The 22,575-nt window shown below is 43.1% G+C and overlaps 2 protein-coding genes and 1 long non-coding RNA gene across 4 annotated transcripts; 1 reads left to right on the top strand and 2 right to left on the bottom strand.

Annotated features, from left to right (window-relative positions):
- Positions 1-745: 745 nt before the first annotated feature.
- On the top strand, positions 746-9,099 carry LOC127767251 (uncharacterized). Its single transcript, XR_008016346.1, has 3 exons — positions 746-963; positions 2,161-2,214; positions 8,682-9,099. It is a non-coding gene; the product is annotated as an uncharacterized LOC127767251 (long non-coding RNA).
- Positions 3,414-7,306, bottom strand: LOC127767247 (leucine-rich repeat receptor-like serine/threonine-protein kinase BAM1). Its single transcript, XM_052292518.1, has 2 exons — positions 4,443-7,306; positions 3,414-4,210 (listed from the first exon to the last, which is right to left on the bottom strand). The coding sequence occupies exons 1-2, from the start codon at positions 7,045-7,047 to the stop codon at positions 3,726-3,728; spliced, it is 3,090 nt and encodes a 1,029-aa protein (XP_052148478.1). The 5' UTR covers positions 7,048-7,306; the 3' UTR covers positions 3,414-3,725.
- A 5,515-nt stretch (positions 9,100-14,614) lies between the features above and the next one.
- LOC127767486 (kinesin-like protein KIN-8B) lies at positions 14,615-22,083 on the bottom strand. 2 transcript variants are annotated; one of them, XM_052292839.1, is made up of 16 exons: positions 21,454-22,081; positions 21,250-21,327; positions 21,022-21,138; positions 19,537-19,622; positions 18,697-18,841; positions 18,495-18,590; positions 17,938-18,029; positions 17,565-17,666; positions 17,325-17,471; positions 17,096-17,246; positions 16,882-16,944; positions 16,556-16,792; positions 16,178-16,282; positions 15,987-16,100; positions 15,326-15,904; positions 14,615-15,084 (listed from the first exon to the last, which is right to left on the bottom strand). In XM_052292839.1, the coding sequence occupies exons 1-16, from the start codon at positions 21,499-21,501 to the stop codon at positions 15,055-15,057; spliced, it is 2,190 nt and encodes a 729-aa protein (XP_052148799.1). In that variant the 5' UTR covers positions 21,502-22,081; the 3' UTR covers positions 14,615-15,054. The 2 variants fall into 2 exon arrangements, with proteins under 2 accessions (XP_052148799.1, XP_052148798.1); XM_052292838.1 differs by lacking the exon at positions 14,615-15,084 and having other exon boundaries at positions 15,109-15,904; positions 21,454-22,083.
- Between the last annotated feature and the right edge of the window lie 492 nt (positions 22,084-22,575).

Raw genomic sequence — 22,575 nt, 5'->3', positions numbered from 1 at the left:
TGAAGGTTCACATAAATTCTTGACCATCTCTTATCAGGTTTTGGACGAACAGTCGGAACAGAGCAGTATAACCTTTCTGAATTTCAGTATCAGGATTTGCTTGAGACAGGTTACCTGAGCTGAGCATCGTGTGAGTATCTTATCAGAAGGAGAATGCCTCTGAGGAAGTTTTTGCAGAACATCAGATGGGCCAATCAAAGAGTACATCGATGGAGGAGAAGAAAACATGAGCTGACTGTTTTCCTTTTGGGAGAACTAGCATGAGTTGACTTCATTTCTGACGCAAAATGCTGCAGGATTCTTCTCTCCCTCTATAGCTTTTCCCTGCATTTCCCTTTTCTGTCCTCTGTGAATAGAGGGAGTTGTTGGGTTTGGTGGTGCGTGAGTGCGCCTCTGAATCTCTGATCGATGTGATCATCATTTCCATAGGATTCTCCCTGTCCCACTTGTGTCCGGTCTTAGATTAACTCGCATTTGTGTCCCAACTATGCCTCTGCATTTCTTCTCTACCAACTTCTCCATGGGAAAATAAAATTCGCCGGCATTTTAAGCAATCAGTGCCCCTGTTGTTGCAGATCAGCAAGATGACATGAGAAAATCGAGTGCCAACCAAGATTTACCGAACCGTTTTCAATAGGGTTACCGTCACCCTACAATTTCGCGGTTATCGCTGCGCGAGGTATAGCCTATGTTTTAAAAACTGAAGCGGGCATTTTACGGAAATACAACATAATAGAGGGTTCTATTAGTAAATTAGCCAGCACATCCTTTTCAGTTAGATCTGGGCCGCACGGTTTGTATCCAACGGTGATCGCTGCTGCTCGCCTTTTCTCTCCGCTGCCGTCGAGCAGGTTCGCCGGCGGCGAGCGATCCGGCGCCGGCGCCGGAGGCGGAGGTGGGGAGCTGGGCCGCTCTCTCCATGAAAATTCTCGGGAATCCGGGTAAAACCAAGCGCTTCCCTTGGTAAATTTCTCTCTCCTGATTATCCCCTCGATTTCTTTCTCCTTTCCTGTCCTTTTCGTTGCCGCGTTTTTCTTTTTTCCTTTTTGAGTTTTCACTTCTGAATCCAAGAAACTCCTAGGGTTTATGGTGTCTCTCCATGAATCCACAGATGATGAGCAATCATTTTCCTTGCAATTAACACGACGCGAACACAAAACTGTTCCTTATTATTCCGATCCAACATCTGCATAACAGAAGAGAGAGACTGATCGAGACAAGAAACGAAAATCAAACAAAAAAAAAGAAAGGAAAAACAAAAGAACATGCGTGAGCGATTGATCATCAAATGGTCCCTCCTGCGTGCCCTGTCACTGTTCTCTAGAGCAGTGCCAATGTAGGCCCTTGTTTCGGCCAAGTGCACATCTTCTTCAGAGAAAGAAGAATGGCAGCAGCTCAAAGTCCCAGTCCCCTACCATGTGAGCAGTAGCAAGCTCTCTCTTTCTCTCTCTCTCTCTCTGTACTCTGTTCATTAATGGACCACCACCCCAATTACAGGCTTGCTTCTGCCTCACATTATGGGAATTGATCAGTGGATTCAGTGCCATTAGCAGAGCATCATTTGGAGTGACCTCCCTTAGTTTCAGAATCTAAGTGTACTTTGCCTGTTCAAAACAGTACAAATGGCTGGATCATTAGGCACATGAGGCTACAGTGCTAGCTAGCTAGCCAAGTCCTTTGCTGCATCCTGCATGACCTTGTATTCTTGTCCAAAATGCTCCAGCAATGGATCCAGATGAGAGGAATCTCGAGTTGATGCTTTCTACTACCGGTACACTTGTGGCTCATGCCTGCATGCATGAACACACTCTGCAAATGTACAACACACAGTGGGGTGTTTATTAGCTGAAGCATACTACTCTAAGTTTATTACTGTGGTAAATAGTGGTGTGGTGAACAGTAACTCATCAGTGAGACACTGAGGCTGGCATTAGCAGTATTGGTGCTCGTCTCTGACGACCAGCCAGCCACAAAACCAAAAGCTGTAGTTGGAGAACTGTTTGCTTTGCATGATTGCAGTAATGACAGCATTGCTGCTTGCTCCAAAGGAGACCAAATTCTTGGGGAACCTTTCTGTTCTTTGTTTTTCTCTCCTACCATGATGAAGCAAAACAACCTTAACCTCGCAGCTGACAATCTCTATTGTTTTTTGTTTTGCAGATACAGATAGAGAAACAGAAGCACCTCCTCCTGCAAAATAGCTGGTGACAGAATGTAAGCTCCTGAACTTTTACTTTACATTACATGCAGATAAACTGAATTTACCTGCTTAAATAGATAGTTGAGAGCAACAATACATTAATACTCTTGAGTGATAGGAGTAATTACTAGAGGATTTGTGCATGTGTGAATACATGGCGTTGCCACTGTGTGCAACATTCGCTGTTTCGTCTCGTTGCCGATGTGACCATTCTGTTGGACGCATCGAACTGCACCGAATAAACGGCAGCAGTGCAGCGTCAGAATTCAATACCGTCGCACTCTCCTTCTGATCTGATCTGATCTGATGGTCCTTTCGCCTCCTAGCATTATCACCAATCGCACAATGAAATCTATAGGTACAGCCGACCATGTCCATTCCTTCACGAGCAAACCGACTTTTGCGAGGATTTTTCGGAATTTTCATTTCGGAACAAGACAATCCAATATTTGAAGAAGAAAAGGTTTAGAAGAACCAATATTCGAATATAAGTACCTCGTGGTGTTAATCGATAGGTATATTATATCTCTGGATTAACAACAAAAATGTCTCTAGATTCAAGAACAGGAGAGAAACTTCAAAAAGGTTAGGCACTGGTGCTGAATGATTGTAGTAGGGGAGCAGAGAGGCATCATCATGTGATGGACCTCACGCAGCACTATCTCCAGCACTTGGCAGTCATGCTCGGGAGAGTCTTGATGTCTGAATGTCAATCTCCAGATTTCATTTTGCAATTTTTTAAATGGAATTTGAGCGATTTTCCTAACAGAATTTATTTCACTACTCCAGATTTCAATATGCAAAAAGATTATAGTAAATATTTGTTCCAAACAGGCTAACAAAAATTTTTGGACATTAGAAAGCGTGGATTTTTAGCACAGTTCTTCTCTCCCCCATATATGCTGATCCCACATAATCTGATGTTGCAATAGTGCACTTCATGTTATGCAAAGCAGCCACAAAAGGGTAAGCATTTGTTAACCATTCTTGTGCCAGCTTTCTATACACATCACAAAAGAGAACAAAGGAAGAAGCACTCTGATTCTTTGATTTCATTCAGCTCCAAAAGAATAAAAAGAGCAGAATACTTTGACTTTGCTTGATTTAGTGCATATCTGTTCACCATGCAAGGGTGCTTTTCCATGATGGCATTCTAGTATGGGTTTCTCAATTTAAAGGACCCAACTTGAACTGTTTACACAGGACCAGGAACTCAGGAAGTGCTTTAAAGGAAACTTGGTTCCACAGTAAAGCTTAGATTTTGATTCTAAATTGGATAGAAAGCCATTGCCTACATTGAAGATGGATGATAAAAGGCTCTAAAGTACCGAAACTCGCTACGGAATCCTACATTGCAGCACCAAAGGAAACAAACTGGTAACAGGACAACCCACCAAACTGGAATATGTACAGCACAAACACCTAAAAACTTACCAAGACCTAAATCCATACCTAGATAAGTTTCCGATACTGAAGCTTGCGAACTTTGCAACAAAAGGTTGACAGCAATTTTTGACTTGGTTACTCATATGCTGATGAGATCAGGAGGTGTAGTTGACTCTGAATTTGTTTGCTGCTGCTGTTGATCTTTCGCATCACCAGTTAGTGCTTCTGCAGACCCAGAAGGAACTGGAGCTGGAGGATTGGATGCAAAACCATCGACAGCGTGTGAAAGCACTTCTCCTTGCCTGGGAGCTAGCTTTGGAAGCTCGCTGAGGATCTGTACAACCTCCCGCATTGTTGGACGCTGCACGCTCTGCTCCTCAATGCAGAGCAAAGCGACATAGAAGACGTGCATGACCTCATGAAGTGGAACTGTTGAGAGCCTTGGGTCCAGGACCTTCATCACTTGTTCCTTGTTTGAGTCGGTCATCATCCTCACCCATTGGACGATGTCAACGCCATCTCCAAACTCCCCAACAGGCTTCCGTCCAGTAACCAGCTCAAGAAGCACAACACCAAAGCTGTAGACATCACTCTTCTCATCGACCTTGAGGGTGTATGCATATTCTGGACATCCACAAAAATACAATCCAACAAGGTTCAGTCCATTTGAAGTGAACAAAGACATGTCAGATTATTAAGCAACACAATTCATGAAGGAGCACGAGGAACTAAAAACAGCAATTCAAGAATTACTCTTACATTTCTTGTACCAGAGGAAATATTACTTTGCAACTAAATACAATACTATCAATACACTGCAGAACGAACTGAAATACCATGAGATATGATGTTTTACCTGGAGCAATGTATCCATAAGAGCCAGCAATGGCAGACATGCACTCAGATGCACCGGTGTCCTGCAAGAACTTTGCAAGGCCAAAGTCAGCCACATGTGCTTCAAAGTCTGAGTCAAGAAGGATATTGTTTGACTTGACATCACGGTGAAGTATCAAAGGGGAACAATCATGGTGAAGGTAGCAGAGCCCCTTTGCAGCTTCAATGGCGATCTTGTACCGGGTGTCCCAGTGAAGGTGCCCGCCTTTCTTGCCATGGAGCAGCTCCCCCAGGCTTCCATTGGGCATGTATTCATAAACCAGCAAATTAGTCTCATTGTTTGAGCAGAAGCCTAGCAAACGCACAATATGGCGGTGCCGAATTCTCCCAAGTGTCTGTATCTCTGCTGAAAAACCATGATCGTGTGAAGAGCCACGGCCCATAGCTGGGAGACGCTTCACAGCAACATGATCTCCGTTAGGCATAGCCCCCTTGTACACAATTCCAGCACCACCTTTGCCGATAATGTTTTCTTCCTTCAAGCAGTCAAGCACATCATCACAGGTGAAGTCGAGGCGCTGGAATGCTGTGAGTTTCCACACACGTGCCTCACTGGCTTTCTTCAACGACCGAGCCTTCAGAATCGCCCCGACAGCAAATGCAATGGAGCAGGCCAACAAGCCAAGGACAATGAGTAGTTTGACACCATTGGATAGCCCGCCATGACCATGACCACCATGGTCGGTGCCAGCAACACCAGGGCGGCATGGTCCGAGGTACGGTCCACACAAGCCTGGGTTACCAACAAAAGATGTGGCATTGAAGTAGCTGAATTGACCAGTTCCTGGCACAAGCCCAGACAAGTTGTTATATGAGAAGTCAACCGCGGTCAAGCTCTGCATTGTTGCAATGGATGGAGGTATCTCTCCATCAAGATGGTTCTGGGACAGGTTGAGATAGTTGAGTATCCTCATTCCAGAGATGGCCGGAGGTATCTTCCCAGAGATGTTGTTCCGGCTCAAGTCCAAGTAAGTGAGCAACCGGCATTTCCCAATCTCCGGTGGTACACCTCCCTCAAGCGCATTGCTGCTAAGGTCAGCCTTGGAGAGTTTCTGCAGTCGCCCAATCTCAGGTGGAACGACACCAGAGAATGAATTCCGATCAAGAAGCAGCTTCTGAACACCAGAAAAGTTTCCAATTGATGCCGGCAGCGCACCAGTGAGCTGGTTGTTGGACAGGCTGATCTCCCCAAGATTAGGCGCCACAACGCCGGACACGGCCGGGAAATTGCCTGTGAGGAGGTTATCTTGCAGCTCAACCTGCGTCAGCTTCGGCAGCTCAAAGAGACCCTTCGGAATTGAGCCGTTCAAGTAGTTCTCCCCAAGACGAACACGGCTCAAGGACTTGCATTCACCAAGGGAGTCCGGGATGGCGCCGAACAAGAAGTTGCCAAGCGCGATGAGCGTGTGCATCTTGCCACCGGCGCAGAGCTCCGGCGGCAGCGTGCCGGTGAGCCTGTTCGACGAGAGGTCGAGCAGCTGGAGGCGGCCATTGCGGCCGAGGCGGCGCGGCACGCCGCCGGTGAAGTTGTTCTCCCAGAGCTGCAGCACCTCGAGGCTGGGCAGGTCGCCGACGAAATCAGGGATGTCACCACGCAGCTTGTTCCGGAACAGGTTGAGCAGTGTCAGGTTCTTGAGCTCGGAGAAGCTCGCCGGAATCTCGCCGGTGAGGACATTGTTCGATAGGTCCAAAGAACTCAGGCTCTTGAGGTAACCCAGCTCCGACGGTATGCCGCCGGCGAGGCTGTTCACCTGCAAGAACAGCGTGTCGAGGTTCTGCAGCTTCCCGAGCTCCGGCGGTATCTCGCCGGAGAGCCCGCAGTTGGCGGCGTCGAGGCGGACGAGCTCGGTCAGGTTCCCCAACTCCGGTGGGAGCCCACCGGAGTAGCTGTTGTAGTAACCAATGTACAGCTCCCTGAGGCTCGTCAGATTCCCCAACTCCGGCGGGATTTTGCCGGAGAGCTCGTTCCCGGAGACGGCGAGATACTGCATCCGGCCCCACCGCCCGTACTCCGGCGGGATCTCACCGGAGAAGAAGTTGCCGCCGAGGTGCAGGTGGCGGAGCAGCGGCATCTGCACCACCTCCATGGGGAGCGGGCTGGTGAGGTTGTTGTTGTAGAGGTCGAGCACCCGGAGCCCCCGGAGGCGCGCGAGCGCCGCCGGGAAGGAGCCATTGAACGCGTTGTTGGAGAGGTTGAGGTAGGTGAGGAACTGGAGCCGCCCCAGCGACGCCGGGATGGGGCCGGAGAAGGCGTTGGCGCCGACGGACAGCCGCATGAGCCCGCGGAGCCCGGTCAGCTCCGCCGGCAGCGCGCCGGAGAGGTTGAGCCCGGACACGTCGAGGCCGACCACCGCGCCGCGGGAGCTGCACGTCACGCCCGCCCACGCGCAGTGTGCCGCGGCGGCGGCGGTGGTGTTCGTCCTGGTCCCGTTGCCGCCCCACGACGCCAGCGCGCCGGTCGGGTCCGACATGGCGGCCTTCGCCGCCAGCAGCGCGTCGGCGTCGGCGTCGGCGTCCGCCGCCGCGGCGGCGACGCCGACGAGGAGGAGGAGGAGGCGGAGATGCATTGGGGTTTCTTGGCTTCTTGGATTGGAAGAGAGGAGAGGGGAGAGCTCACGCTCGCGGCCAGGAGAGGAGAGGAGAGTGGAGACAAGAGAGTGAGAGGGAGTGAGGGAAGGAGGGAAGGGGAAAGGTGGGGTCTTTTGCAAGTTTGCTATGGTTTTGAGAACACTACACACAAGGCCACAAGGGGGATTGTGTGTGATATTGGGGTCATAAAAAAGATGTGATATTTTTCTTGTTTTCTTTTGGTGTGGGGTGATGTGTGGGGTGTGGTTCTTCTTTTTGGGGGATTGGGTTGGTTTTATAATGTGATCTTGGGTCTTGGATGGATAGATATGGCCATATGGCAGTTTGACAACTTTGACCCATGATTATTCTTTGTTTTGTTTTCTTTATCATAAATTTAGTATTTTTTTTATTGAATTAACCTCATATTTAGGCTGAGTTTCAGATGTTGTTTGGCTTCTACAAATACTCTATTACCGTGATCATGTTTTTTAAATTGTTAAATGGTATATTTTTTAAAAAATAACTTTTATATGAAAGTTTATTTAGAAAATTAAATGAACTATTTTTAGTTACTAAGACTCAATTAATCATGTACTAGTGACTTATCTCGTTTTATGTATCGTCATTTAGCTAACCCAGTTTGGGTTTATTTATCTGTTGTTTGATGGAGCGAGTACAAATTAATGGTAGAAAATTTTGTATACATAAGAAATGGTATGTGTTCTATATGTGATAAGGAAACAAAACTACTTGAAATTCATTTTAATGACCCTGATTTTTGAAGCATTTGGTGAAATAGGCGGTGATCGGTTGTGCTGGCTATAATTGTGCAGCACAGCCGTAGCAAAGCGAAGGGCTGCAGCAGCTGCCATAGCTAGTGGCTGCAATAGATAACCGAGCACGCTCGTAGTTTCTTGATAAATATTTTTTTCTAAAAAAAATTGGCCGCTCTAACAATCTTCCAAAATAGAATGCACCTAGTTTTAAATGCTTAGGTGCACAAATTCTACAATTCCTGCAAATTGTTTGTTGTGGATTCTTACTATCCGAAGCACGTCCTAGCGATACATATATATAGCTGCCAAGAGATATAATAATTTGATAAAAAAAAAACTAAATATCACCTCTCAATCCTTTACTTCAAAATAAATCCCAAAGTAAATTACTGATTTACTGCTAGCTAATATAAAATGAAATATCCATACCTGAAGGAGAAAACTTTAGAAAACCAGTTATTTCATAGTTAAAGGTATAAAACAAACCACTGGTATTATGATGTATGGCAATATAACCTCAAGTTACATGGTCTCAATGTTTCATAAAACCTCACTTTTATTCAAATCTTGATAAATTCTAGCATATATATTAAAAATTAAAAGTAATAAAGAATTAAACTGTCAATCTTAATCAACAACTTAATAATTAAAAATTACATATAAATTCTATGTTTTAGAATTTTAAGTAAATTTGATCTCAAAATACATAAGGGTAGTATTATGTAAAACTTTATAAAACCATCATACCTGAATTATGTGTCATATATCATAATACATATGATTTCTCTAACTTTGACCATAAAACATGTAATTTTAATGAATGTACTCACTCTGGAAATTACACGCAAAATCAGGATTCAGATACACCGCGCATGCGCGCACCAAACGGATACCGATGAAAAAGACGGGGTGACGAATGCAATGCGATGGCAGCATGGAAGTGGCGCGAGCCAGCAAAAACTTCAGAGAAAAAGAGGAGGAAAGAAAAAAAGCAAAGCTTCAGAGCAACGGCGAGACACCGGCAGCCGAGCTGCTTTGCAGAATGCGGCATCAGGCTTCCACTTTCATAGTAGGGCAAGCAGATCGACAGCGACGCCTGCACAAAAACTGCAGCAACCAAAAATCATCACCCAGCAGCAGCATAGCACGGTACAATTGAGGGCCGGATCCTAACCTCCGGCGAATGCCAATTCCATGAAATTTCAGTCGAATTTGTTGTTTCAAATTTAATTTGTAAAAAAACAGTCAAAATGTCCCACTGAATCTGCTTCTGTCCCGACTCAAAATTCTAATTTTTTGTTGTTTTCGATCGGTTTTCGTCTAAAATGCTACCTAGTACAGCGTTCCACAATATTTATAGTTCTAAATTGTTTAGCAAAAACTATAGTTTAATAAAAACGTCTATAGTGCCTCCTATTAAATGATATGGCGTTTGGAATGAGAGGATAGCTGAGGGCAGAATGAATTAAATTTTGAATTGGATGTAATTGATGTGACAAAAGTTACTCTAAAGTGATAATAAGTTTTTGGTAACAAATTTTGAACTCTAAAACGATAACTGTTTTGAGACGGAGGGAGTATAATCCAACTTCTTTTTTTCTGATTTCTATTTTTACCAAATCAGATGCAGCAAACCAACAGTGCGTGATAATGGCACTGACGCAGAGCAGCTCATTGGGCTTCAAGCCCGGACATAACCATCATTACGCCGCAATAATCACGCTAAATTCCAACGCGGAAACAGCACAAGCAGATCACTCTCCGTGCACGGCAACAACAACACCAGCAGCAACACTCCCAAGCTGAAGAAGAGCAGCAGTAATAACTGATTAGAGGACAAAAACGTGCGAGAGATTTGATCATTGATGGCCACCGTCCAATCCACAAAACAATATCTCGCCGGTCGCCGGCGCCGGCGAGATCGGTCGGCTACGGAGTACTGTAGTAGAGTACAGTACAGCCGCTGCTGCTGCTTCTTCGCAAGCTGCCGGCTGGGCCGCATTCATCACTCGCCGCAGAAAAAGTCGCGGCCACGGCCGGCGAATTTACAGGCTTCACCAATAATTTTGACCCTTCAGGATGGCACAACAGTGTGTGATTCAGATACTGCTGTTTCCTACTGCGAGTACATGCTGTGTATCTGCTTGTAGTGTGTACTTCTCCAGCTACGGGGATTTCGGAGGATTGTTACGGGCTATTACTTCATCTGTCCTAAAATATGTTAACTTAAAACTAAATATGTTGTAACATAATACTCCAATGAATATAGATAAGAGGTTGTCCAGATTTATTATACTTTGTATTAGATATATATTTTAGAACGAAGAAAGTACTAATTAGTACTCACTCTATCATAAAGTATAGAAATCTATTATCAAAACACTAGTACTATGATCTGGAGTTCTGGACATACCAGTATGCTCAATTCAATACTACATTTTTATTTTTTAAGACGAAAGAAATACATGTACTACTATAGGTTGCAGGCTTGCAGCTGTGCATTGACCAACTGACAATTTACATTTAAGCGGCTGCATTCAGAGCAAATTTATAATCCGCAACGATAATCTTGATTGGAAATATGGAGTATGTTTGTATTTGTTTTGTTCAGGAGGAGTATTGTATTATTATAAGGCTGCATTTCCAGCAGCTTTATAACTTCACCAACAATGTTGACCTGCAGGAGGAAAAGGAGTAAAATCGCAATAGTACCGTGAGCTGCTGTCCGCAATTCATCAATTTTTTTCAGAGCCGCAGTTAATTTTGCAGGCCTTGGTGTACATATCGGCGTTTGCAAGAACTGGCCGGAGAGCTTGACCACTGCACCCTGAAAACTAAAAAATCCATCTTTTTTTTCTTATCTAAAAGAATCCATCTTTACCAACCGCAATTACAGTTTTTGTTACTGATTTTGATTGCAATTTCAGAACTTGATCAAAGTGAGGGCCCATGAGAGTAATTTACTCGTTGCTCTTTGTCCAGTTTTTCTTTTGCAGATTTTTTTTCAGAAGTACTCCAGTGCTACTACTGCTTTACTCGAGCAGGTAGGCAGAGGGCAGGCAGCGAGCGTATCATTGCTTTTCTACTGCTGGCTTTCGTTCTTTCTCTGACACCGTGGGGCCCATTCCTGCCTGGCACTAGATGAGAGGAGAGGAGAGGACAGTCAAATTCTCGAGCTTGCCCATTCCCTCGCAGCATCGCAATCGCAGCGGCAGAATCCATCTCTCCATTTCCTCGCGTAATTCCAAGATTGCCAGCTTACTTCGCTGTTCTATTCTACTCGGGGTGTGTTTGGATAATAGGTTAAGAGAGATAGGATTGGAAAATGAAAATGAATAAATGGATAGGATGAAATGAAATGAGAAGAATGGATGGCTAAGATTGAAACTTACCTTTTGAGGGGTGGGAAATCATATCTCAAACCCATTATCCAAACATGGCCTCAGAGTTTCGCCATTGGCAATGACCAGGCAGAGAGGAGACCAAGACCCGCGGTAAAAAAAAAGCACTCCCTTTTTATTACTGCACATATTTACTGTAGTAACATCCACGGATGCAGAGTTAACAAGAGGATGCTAATGACTACTTTTGAACTAGGATTTTTTATAAAAAAAATAAAATGTGAAAAAACTATAGAAATGATTGTTTGGATGGAATGAAAAAAAAAGGTAAGAATTAGATGAGAGAATAGACATAAGAGATTTTTTTAAAAGGTTGGACTTCATTTTAAAACTCCTTTAAAACCTTCAAATCCCTATATTGCGAGCCAATCTGAAGGAATTTTATAGGATTTTTGAATAGCTATGTTTTTAAATCCAAATGACCATACAGAGTTTCTTTTTCTATATAATTGAATCCATTTAAAATTTCTTCCCAAAGGTAGCCTAAGAATTGGAGTGATGCATAGCTTAATCTGATGACGAGGGATGCGCGTATTTCAGTCGTCAGTCTACCAAGTTTCTGCAACTGCAACACAGAGAACACCAAGACCAACAACCACCACTTCTGCAGAATAACCTTTTCTGTCTCTCACTTTAATCAATGGCTAATGAACTGTAAGAGCAGGTACAATAGCAGGCTATTAGCCAGCTATAAATATATTTTAATAAGATAAACGATGAGAGAGAAGAGTAGCGGGCTACAAATCTGTAGCCAGCTGCAGTATGGACTCCAAGACACACTATTTATATGACAGGTGGAACCATATATTAATAGTATAGTAAGCAACTATTGTATAAATTGACTATTATATCGGCTATAGATGAATTGGAGCTAGTAGTGGGCTATACGGTTAGACTTGCTCTAAGCATATATGCTAAACAGTTGATACGTGCGCAACTGGGCACTGCATAAAGAAATTGACCGAGTAACCACAAAGGCTGAGCTTCACAGCTCAAAAGAAGAGAAATTAGGAAAGGCTAGGACCTGCAGAGCTCGTTTGCTGATCAAAAGTGTACACCCCTTAATCACCGGGGATTAATAACTTAACCCCAATGATGACGATGTTCGATTACAGTATTCCCACTGTTATTAGATCTATAAAGTTTAAGAGTATTTCACTATGGTGATGTAATCAATGTGGTCTTTTAGCCTATCAGCTGGTTTTCTTTTAAAGTTATCCTTTTTATTTGGTTAAGAAAGTGTTTTATGGTATAGTTCAGGATGTAAGACATTTCTATTATCTAAAACAATTAGATCTCTTAAGTGTGGACATGAACTTGCCTCTATCGGACGCAGATTCAGTGATATTCCCCTGTGACATTCTCGGTGACATTGAGTGACTGACATATGGGACCTGGATCCATATGTCAGTGACTCAATGTCACCGACCCATATGTCAGTGACACAATGTCACCGAGAATGTCACGGGGGAATGTCACCGAATCCCAATCCCTATCTTTGAGCTGCATGTGTTGAGTTCTGAAGTCTAAACTCCGGAATGATATACTGATATCTTTAATCACCTTCAGATAATCAAATGAACTCAAAATCAAAATGTTTGTGCGTTTTTATGGGCCTCTGCTTTAGTAAAAGAAAGGTCCAGCCAAGGCCCTTTACCCCACACAGCCATGTGAAGGAGTGCCTTGAGATCGGTGAAAAGAAACAAGAGAGGAGATTCAGAGATTCTCCCTGCTACTGTAGTAGGCGACCATGGATGAAAAATGGCCCCCAAAGCATGCAGCCTCTAGGTGGTGAGTGGTCACCTCCATCAAAAACCTCCATGGATTCTTCTGATCTTCTCCTCCTCCTCATATGGTCCCTTGTTAATTATCTCAATCTCCAAGTGTTAATCATGTAGTACTAGTGCTTACCCCCACTGAACTTGTGTTTGAAACCCATTGAATGAACTGAAGGTTGGGGTTGATAAATGGTACTAATGCTTGGGCTAAAGTTTTCAACGTAGTAATGATCAATTATGTCCTTGATTAGGGTGTGCTTGTGATTGTGTTGTTTAGAGCCTAGGTGGAAGTAAACAAAAGTGATGGCGTATTGTTGGCCTAGCAAAATAAAGTAAAAATTGTGCTTTGGTGTGAGTGAGGGTCGCCACTTGCAAGCTCCGAGTTGGGTGCAATTTGTCCCCCTTGCCAACCTCTAGTACGCATTCACACTCATAGAGAAATTAATGGCCAAGCATTCTAGTTAATCAGATAAAAGACATGGTTTATCTGTGGCTAATTACAGTAATTTCCATCACATTTTCATGGGACAAATTGATTAAGTAAATTACTATAAATTTTTAGTAGCACGATGCATATGCAATGAAGCCTTGGCAATTGTGACAAAGGCGTGGTTCCAAGGAAGCCGCGCTGTTACGTACGGTAGGAGTCTGAATTCTGCAATCTGCAGAATGCAGGTGGCTGGGCTCCCAGAAGAAACCCTGTCGCATGCATCACACTTATCTCACTGTCTCAACGATAGTGGCTCACTAGGACAGGCCAAGACGACTAACAGCTAATTAAACTGCTAAAATGAACGTGACGCATGCGACAGTGCTATCAAGCTTCTAATCATGTATTCATGTACTATCCTAATTGAAGCCTACTTATTGATAATGCCCATAGTAAATTTGATAGTAGCAATAACATTCTTCATCGTAGTATCACAATTTGGCTCCATATTAGACTAGAGGCCGGGAGTGATATCAAGATGGTTATCTTGATTTCAATAAAAGCTTGCTTTCTTTTTTTAAAAAAAAAAAAACTTGGCTCCGTGTTAACAGTAAACCGAAGAATTGACAGGGTAGAGGGATCCAAAACGGCCCCAAGTTTTTAGCAATTGTGCAGTGGTGCACACGAAGTTAACAGGGCCTTAACCTGTCAGTCATTCAGTTAAGCAGGTAGCCAGACTGAACAAGCCCCAGCTGGCTGTCATTGTGGATATGGCATTTGGTGCAGTTGCAATGTGCTCGCCGTGCTGCAGCTACAGCTGCAGCGTAGCATTCATCAACCAGACTGAGAGAGCATGAATGAATTGAGCATGGCAATGGCCGGGACCATTGCTTGTGGGTTACCTTACCAGCTTACCTGAGCTGACATGAATGGTGGTCTCCAGAGTAGGTGAGGTGAGTGACGCCCAGGAGGTTATTGAATGATCCGGAGGAGATGGAGATCCTACCTGCAACAACAACAACAACTAGCAGCCCATGCATAACACATGCCTGTGCCCATCGGCCATGTGTCCTGTTGATCAATCCATTTATCAGTGGCAAGAACAATTAACATGCACATGCCTTGCATTCCAGAAGAGAGCACAAAGTTGATGTGAACAGTGGTGAGTGATGCTGATATCTGCTGAAGTAGTACTCATTTTGTTTCATCAGTGTTTTGAGACCGATCTTGGAATAATTCTGTTGATTTGATGGGTGCAAAGGGGTTACAATCACAGCAGATTTACATGCTTACAGCATTCTGAAAAATCGGATTCATCCTACAGAAAAGCTACTGTACAAAGGAGAAGAAACTCAAGAAAGACTGGAGACTAACAGCTACTGTACAGGGTGGAGTGAGCCATCTTGGGGTTCATCATAGAGGCATCAAGATCAAAATGGCCGTGACCTCATGGCCGCAGCTTTGGCTGATATCCTAACATCTAAACTGAAGCATTTTCATTTACTCAGGGTAACATTGGTGTTGGGCCTGTTGGCAGAAGATGTAGGAACGGGCTCCAGTGGCAAACGTCCGGCCTGATAATGTGCAATGGAAGAGTGCTGATGATGTCCTTCCTTCCTCACTGCCTTTCTTCTGTATACCAGGAATCCTGCAGATTAAGACAAGTTGCAATTTCACTTCTGAAATATTCTGTTGTTTGAGATAACATTGTTCTTTTTACCTTAATTGGTGCGCTAGTTACACATTTGGAATGCTATGCTTATTTAAGTTGATGTTACTTCCTTTTTCATTTTAGGTTCTCTTACTACATGAAAAACCATGTCTACTTGGGACCACGTGCATTACAGATTTCCAATCATTGTTTTTGTGTATAAGGGAAGACTGTTTACCTTTATTTGTACACGCGAATCTCCATTGCGAGAATATGAGGTGGGGTATTCCTTACTGCAGGGAGTTCTCTCGCTTTCAGTTCCAGGAGAAAAGTTATACATTTCTTTTGGTTTTCCCGGGGTAGAAAAGTATGGCATTGACCTTCCATTTGTCTTCTGTTTTCCATCACCATCAAAAGGCGAGCACTCAGACATCATGTAGTAAGAACTGAGGTGCTCCTGCCTACATACTGTAGGCGTCTCATGTTGATTTCTGAGATAAGACATGGTGCTGAAACCATGTTGGACAAAGCAAGCAGACGGGGAATAAGGCTGTGATTGCGGGCTAGGAAATGACATGAATGGTGATAACCTTCCATGGGGTGAAAAAGAAGGTGGGGTAGTAACATCAGGACTTGACACAGGCAAAGGACAGCCTTCTATAGTTAAGCCTTGCTTCGCAGCTAGTTTAGAAATCTGTTTCTGGTTTAGCCCTGTTCCATAAATAATGTTCCACAGACTCCTTAGAGATTCCCTCTGGTTATATATTACTTGATCCCTCATAGCCATCTCAATTTGAAGCTCGGCATTAGTCATCCCCTAAAACACACATTATCCATAAGCAGATTGTGGAGTATCAACTATTATGAGGAAAACATACTAAAATGTGGTGGTTACTCACAAGAAGTCTGTACTGACTGAGAATGTGGAGGTAGGTTCTGTTGCCATTGTTACTGGTGGCTTCCTCGATCATATCTTGGAGTTGACGTTTGCGACTCTCATTCAGTTCAATATCCTACATAGTGTTTGCCATATAAGTTTGTTTTGAGGAAACCAAAAACAAAGGACAATCCGAATTTATATTACAAATACCTTTCTGTAGCCAGCACCAGCTTCATCATTGTCGCGTATGTTGTCAAGAATAACTTGTCTCCGTGATGTTAATGCTTGCAGAACAGCCGAATCCTTATCTTTCACCTGAACACAAATTCATCAGAGTTCTGTACACTGCAAGAAAATTTCTGAGATACTATTGTAACAACATATGTGGTTTAGAGAGCTGCAACAGTCTGCGATGCCACAATACAATTCTTAGTTATGCTATCTCAAAGGTGACAACCAGTATTTCCCTTATTGATGTTGCACTACAGGTATTAACTAGAGTTCTGATTGGAAGAGGCTTGTAAGCTGCCAGTGTGTAAAAGAGTAGATTTTTGAGTTGTCAACAAACTGAATAGGTGAGTAATCAACCTGTTGTCTTGCAATTGCATCATCAAGATGCTGGAGCTCCATCCGATTGCGCTTATTGGTTTCTTCAAGTTCAAACAGTGCTTTCTGCAGATTAATGCGTTCTTGAACATTCTCGCCAGTTTCCTGGCTCAAGATATTTAGCCAAGATAGCTCATTGTCTGCAGCTTTTTCAGTAGGTTTTACACTTAACTGATGCTCCTTCTCAGCTAATTCCTTCTTCAACTGAGAAACCTCAACCTACAAAGTCATAATGGAACATATTTTAATGTGATGGAGTGCTGATAGAATTGTAGAAAGTTCATTTGTGTTTTTTCAGTAAGGCAAACCTGGAGATTGTCAATCATCCTTTTGTAGTCTTCAACATGGGTGTCAAGATGTCCAATGTTTTTCTGTACAGGACAACAAACAACATAAGAACTGGTTTTTTCACATTTATGATTCAGAACCAATTAAATATTTTGCATGGGTGAGAATAGTGATGACTACATAGACACAGCATCTTGTAATTTGTTATGCAGACTAAAAGAAATGGCCCCTTACATGGACATGTGTTTTTATCTCCTTTGCACGATCAGCATACTTGAGTGTATTGGTGGTGTGATGATACTGATCATCAGCTGGTGATATCGTAGCAACCATAACAGTACGAGAGTTACCAGAGAGCCCATCCTTCAGGATTCGTGTTAATTTGCTGCAGAGTACCATTGTCATATAGCTAAGATTTTTAAAACGATGGATTCCAGAATGATACACCTGAAAATGGAAATACCTGTTTCGATATGGAACATATGCAAGACCTTTCTTGTTTTGCTTGCCAAGGGCATTGATGCAGTTCGCTAGCGCTAGAAGTGAACGGTTAATGTTGGCTCCATCTCTAAGCTTTTGCCCAAAGTTGTTTGTTTCAGAGGCCCTCTCACTGTTATAATATAAGCGTTGCTTTATAGCTTACTTTCTTAGCAGGGTGAAATGAGAAAAACAATCCAAAAAGGAGTAGGTATTAGTGTATTACCTGCCCGCAAGGTCAACCAACGCAAGCTTTCCACGAAGAACCTGACTACCATATTGTCCTTTTTGTTTTCGCTTCACAGTTATCTCCAGGACAGCATGTGACCTTGGATTTTTAAAAAAAGGATAAATCTTATTAATAGAATATAGTAAAGATGTCCAGCACTACGTCCTACAGCAGCTGTCTTTGTAGAAACAAAATCTCAGTGATACATCAGATTAAGATATTAAGTATCCTCCTTAAATAGCAGTTCATTAAACAGATAGAAATGCATTGTTTTGCTAAGCAAGATATCAACAAATTCTTCAAAAGCTGAATGGCCATAACAGCATCTACTTACAGAAAGGAAAGAAGGAAATTCACAATATGTAATTACCGTGAAGAAGTTGAGTTTGCTTCTGTGCTCTCTGTCTTGCGCCGACTGTTGCCTATGTTCAAGAGTTCAAGAATCTTATCTGCTGAGTGAACCTAAGCAAATAAAAGATTGATCATCAAAATATTCTTATATGTAGAGGTGAATGGAATGTAGGCCTATTTTTACGAATATGATGAGGAATGGCATGCAAACACAGTAGACCACTTGCTGTTGTTACAAAGGGCAGAAATTGGTTGTATGAACTAATCATTAAAAGAAAAAAGATGAATAAATAGCTGAAGAAGTCTGAAAGGGTTGGTATCTACAAGTATTTCTTCCAGAAAGGACAAAAAAAAAACCATGCAGATAAATTAAATAGTGCAACTTAAAAATCATCTATTCCTTAATTGGCTCAATGACGAGAGGATATTATATGCACAAAAGAGGTTACAAACATTAGGATGGCCAAAAAAATATGAAGAAAACAAAACAAAAAATGCCAGAATTGACACTATTACTACAAGGCATTTGTTTTCTAATTATCACAAAAATTAAACAGATTAGAGGAAGCTAGAAACCTTAATGCTTCTTAAACCAGCAACCATTATACCATGCACAGGATCTTCACGAAGCTCCAGGTGACCTGACGATTTTTCAAGCAAATCATAGATAACCTGGAATTCAGAAAGCACAGAGTTTTTTCACGAAAGTTTATATGTAGTATAGAGAATTTAAGGACTAATAGTTAACTTTTTTAAGAAACTATATATTGCACATTACCTCATTGTACACTTCAAGATATGAACATGAGACCTCAAACGTATCTTTACTGTCATCCTTCTTTACCAGATCAAAGATTGTGCGAAAGCTCAGAACCATAAGACCAGGATCACTATGGGTTCCAACCATTGTATAAGTTTTCCCACTGCACAATCACAAATAACAGAATATTTCACATTATGCATATGAAGCGTAATACTAATAAGAGCCATTTCAGCTTCTAGATCAGTATTGAAGTATTTGTAAAACTTCATTATTAATGGACACAATGATGAGCGTGGATTCCCATAAAAAGGAAAAATGAACTTGCCCAAATAGTATAATAGCTTCACCAAGGAAGCTCCGTAAAGTGGCGAAGTCATATTTTTCATATTATGTCATGATTAAAAAAAAAAACTAAAGAGGCCTTTCTTACCAAAGTTCAAGTTTACTGAAAAGGTAGGATGGTCTCAGTTTGTTTTAGCATTTATTTAAGTTTCACAAAACAAGAATGGCAATGGACTAAACATAATCATGATTTTGTTTACAATTGGCATGAGGTGAACTCAGCAGATATAGTATATATCACATATCACAAATTCACAATAGTTTTAAGTTAGGCATCTCAAAGGAAAAAAACATAAGAGGAAATCAGGCAAACATAATGTGGTTGATTTGAAGAAACACTTTCATATCATACCAACTGAGTGTAGCAAGTTTTTCAAATGTAAACCATATCTAACAATAGCAGCAAATGAGATAATTCAGGGTTCAGAAATTTACGGCAGTATGTGTGATGATAGCAATATGTGCAGCAGGCAGTATGCTTGCAAACAACAAAACTATCCAGTGAGCATGTACCTTCCAGTAGAACCATAAGCAAAGACTGTTGCATTAAGGCCTTGAACTACACCAGCAATTGTAGAAGATATATTCTTATATACATCCTGCACAAGTAATGTAATTGCATTATCAAAGCACGATCTTAAAATGTGATAGTGGAGTACAAGAGAACATGGCATTTGCCCCCAGCAGTTAACAAGCAAGCAAGCTGGTGCATACGTGTGCGCACACAACAGATTCTCATCTTGTAATTCTCATACATTTTTTCAGTAATGGAAATATAGATACTGAAAAGCTCCCAAGATCAAAAACAAAATCTATCAAGACTTACAGTTTTAGGCAACTGCGGTTCAAGAAAACATTTGTACATAACTGCAAACCAGTTAGCATATAATTGCAAACTGGTTAGCCCAATTATGTATAAGCTAATTAAAATTTATTTACAGAGCATATGTTCATTTACATGTCTTCATTAATCAGCCCAACATGGTCCAATGATCACACAATTATTTACGTTTTGTACATCTTGTCTATATGAATGTGACTGACAGATGTCAGATATAGAACATAAATCATTTTAGCGCCATTGAATTTTTTTTCTTGTTTTTTTTTAAAAAAATAGGGATGTATTTCTATGAAAAAGATAATTATTTTTGTAGACCTGTTGGACTACAATAATAAGATAGGCTATATGGTAGAATAAGTTGCTACCATTTGATAGTCAGTTTTCTTGTTTCCGGCCAGGATCTTGCTGACTACAAAATTTGCAGATGGATTTTGCTTTAAACAGGCTAATAAATTAGTACACAAGCAATTTGGCGCTCCTGCGCTCAGCGCTCTCATGGTTGTATGGTCCACCAAATAAACACAAGACATGTGCGGTAACTCACTACCCTACATAATTTTCAGACCTTAATACAATAGGCACAAGAGGTCGTGTATATCTAAGATGGCCGTGGTGTCGAATACTGTAACTGTGTCAGGAAGACTGGTTTTGACAGGGACCCAGAGTTGCAAGTATTAAAGGTTGGAGCAATGAAGTTAATGTATAAGCGTGCAAAGCATGCTTACAGTGCAGGTTTTCCTAAGAAGATCTAGGTTGTGGAGTTTAATACAACAACTAAACTACAGTCCTTTTCCCTTAACCAGACGTATGTATTTGTTAGGTAGACTACCTAACACTAGTAACAGTACATACTGGATTGCTCCAGACTGAACAATAGTACAAATACTTCGTGTTGGCCTTTTGTTGGTACCAACAGTATTGTTTCAACTGTACAAAGCACGAGAACCTCCTAAATTTAGCAGTTAATGATCCAAAGAAGTAGGTTGGGGTTTGGCCTTTAGGGGCATCATTTCCTACCATGCTAGTTATGAACAATTCAGGAATTTCCAAACTGTGGTGCAGTTCCAAGCACTTGCTGTAAACAGCATATGAGCCCATTTGGTAACAGACAAAGCAGTTCCAGTTTAGAGCATCACAATCTATCTGAGCCTGCATACCGCATTGGAGCACCCGGGCGCATACACATGATCGAAGCTGTATCTTCTCTCCTTGGTCCTGTTTTGGATGAGTTCAAGGTAGTCCTTGGACAGATCAGGGTCCAGCACAACGACATTCTGGGGGGCAAAAAACATACAGGCAACACATTACAATCACAATCTGGCAGAATTCCAACTGAACAACTGCACAACAAATTACGCATTTTACTACTAAACTAGAGCCTGCACCTTATCATCAATGACTTGTATGATATGCCGCGAACGCCGCTGCTCGCTGTCTGTCAGTGGCCTGCACTTCACAGCCACCTGCAGAGAGACACATGATTACACATCGAAGCAACAGAGCAAGCAGCATCATCCCAACAAAAAATCAAGAATCGCGAGAAATTACTCCATTCCATCCGTTTCATCGCAGAAGGATCTATAATCTACCTGTAGCGTGGCCGTCTGCTTGGAAGCCGGAGCTCGGATGCTCGGCATTGCCAGGAACCTTCGCTCGAGAGCTCCCACCAAACAAAAAAGATGCGGTTTTTATCTACCAGAAACCAACGCAATTGCGCCGACGCTTGATAGCCACGCCACGCAGAGGCGGCAAAAGGGGGCGAGGCGCATCCCCACCACACACCAGCAGCAGCACACCGCGGCGGCGAAAAGAAAGAAAAAAACACAAAAGCTTCCACGGAAAGGCGCCACTGCACCGGTGACGACTTGCCCGGCCGGCCACCAACCGCCGCCGCCACCGCCGCCGCCCAAGAAACCGCGAATGCCGGATCAGAATGCCACCTGAATCTCCAGAATCCGCGCAACTCTCTCTCCAAGAACAGACAGGAAGGTCGGGGCCCCCAATCCACGTTGCTCCCTCCACCCAAATTGCCGGGAAGAGGGAAGAACCCGTCACGGCCCCCGAGACGAGCAGTTGGTGGGCAGCACGACACGACGAGGAGACGAGAAGATTCCGGAGGAGGAGGAGATTGGGCGCGAGGAGGAGGGGAGACGACGAGTGGGGGAAGTGGAAGGAAGAACAAGAAGAAGGGTGGAGGTGGTTTAATGGGGTGGTAGAATAATTAATTGGCGGCAGCTGTCGCGGGGGAAGAAGACGACACGGAACGGAAGAGGGGTGTGTGGGGCCCACTCGCAGGGCCGGGCCCACCCTCACCAACGGTCCGTTTCCCTTCCCTCCCTCCGGTACACGACGCCGTACACTACCTCCCTCCCATCCCACACAGCACACAGCTGTACCAACCATCATCCAACATCCATGGCGCCTCTGGACCATGGTGATAAACTCCTCCATGCCTTTGCCATGGCGCCATCCTCTGCCTGCTGCCCCCTCACCTGACATTGACATTGGATTCTACACACTGATCGGTGAAAAATCCCAAATCCGTGGATTACTCCCAAAATGCAAGGATCAGATTTAGGAGTGGTATAGAAAATCAGTGTACCGTTGTGCCGCAGCCAACACCAACAGTGTCGTAAACATCTCAATGCAATGGCAGGCTGCAGCAACTATAGCCGCACCCATTTCATCTGAACAGCTTTATAATGTATTGT

This window comes from Oryza glaberrima, chromosome 3, assembly GCF_000147395.1.
Source record: "Oryza glaberrima chromosome 3, OglaRS2, whole genome shotgun sequence".
In the NCBI taxonomy this organism is placed as follows: Eukaryota; Viridiplantae; Streptophyta; class Magnoliopsida; order Poales; family Poaceae; genus Oryza; species Oryza glaberrima.
The sequence above is the reverse complement of the archived record's forward strand: the minus strand, read 5'-3'. Positions and strand labels throughout refer to the sequence as shown.

Bases quoted from the DNA above. Each gene is read 5' to 3' on its own strand.
- LOC127767247 (XM_052292518.1), bottom strand. From the start codon at position 7,047: ATGCATCTCCGCCTCCTCCTCCTCCTCGTCGGCGTCGCCGCCGCGGCG. The intron at 4,211-4,442 runs GTAAAACATCAT...GTGGATGTCCAG, and splicing joins TTATGGATACATTGCTCCAG to AATATGCATACACCCTCAAG.
- LOC127767486 (XM_052292838.1), bottom strand. From the start codon at position 21,501: ATGCCGAGCATCCGAGCTCCGGCTTCCAAGCAGACGGCCACGCTACAG. The intron at 18,030-18,494 runs GTTTCTAGCTTC...TTATTTGCTTAG, and splicing joins CTGGTTTAAGAAGCATTAAG to GTTCACTCAGCAGATAAGAT. The intron at 15,905-15,986 runs GTGAGTAACCAC...TGTGTGTTTTAG, and splicing joins TCAGTCAGTACAGACTTCTT to GGGATGACTAATGCCGAGCT.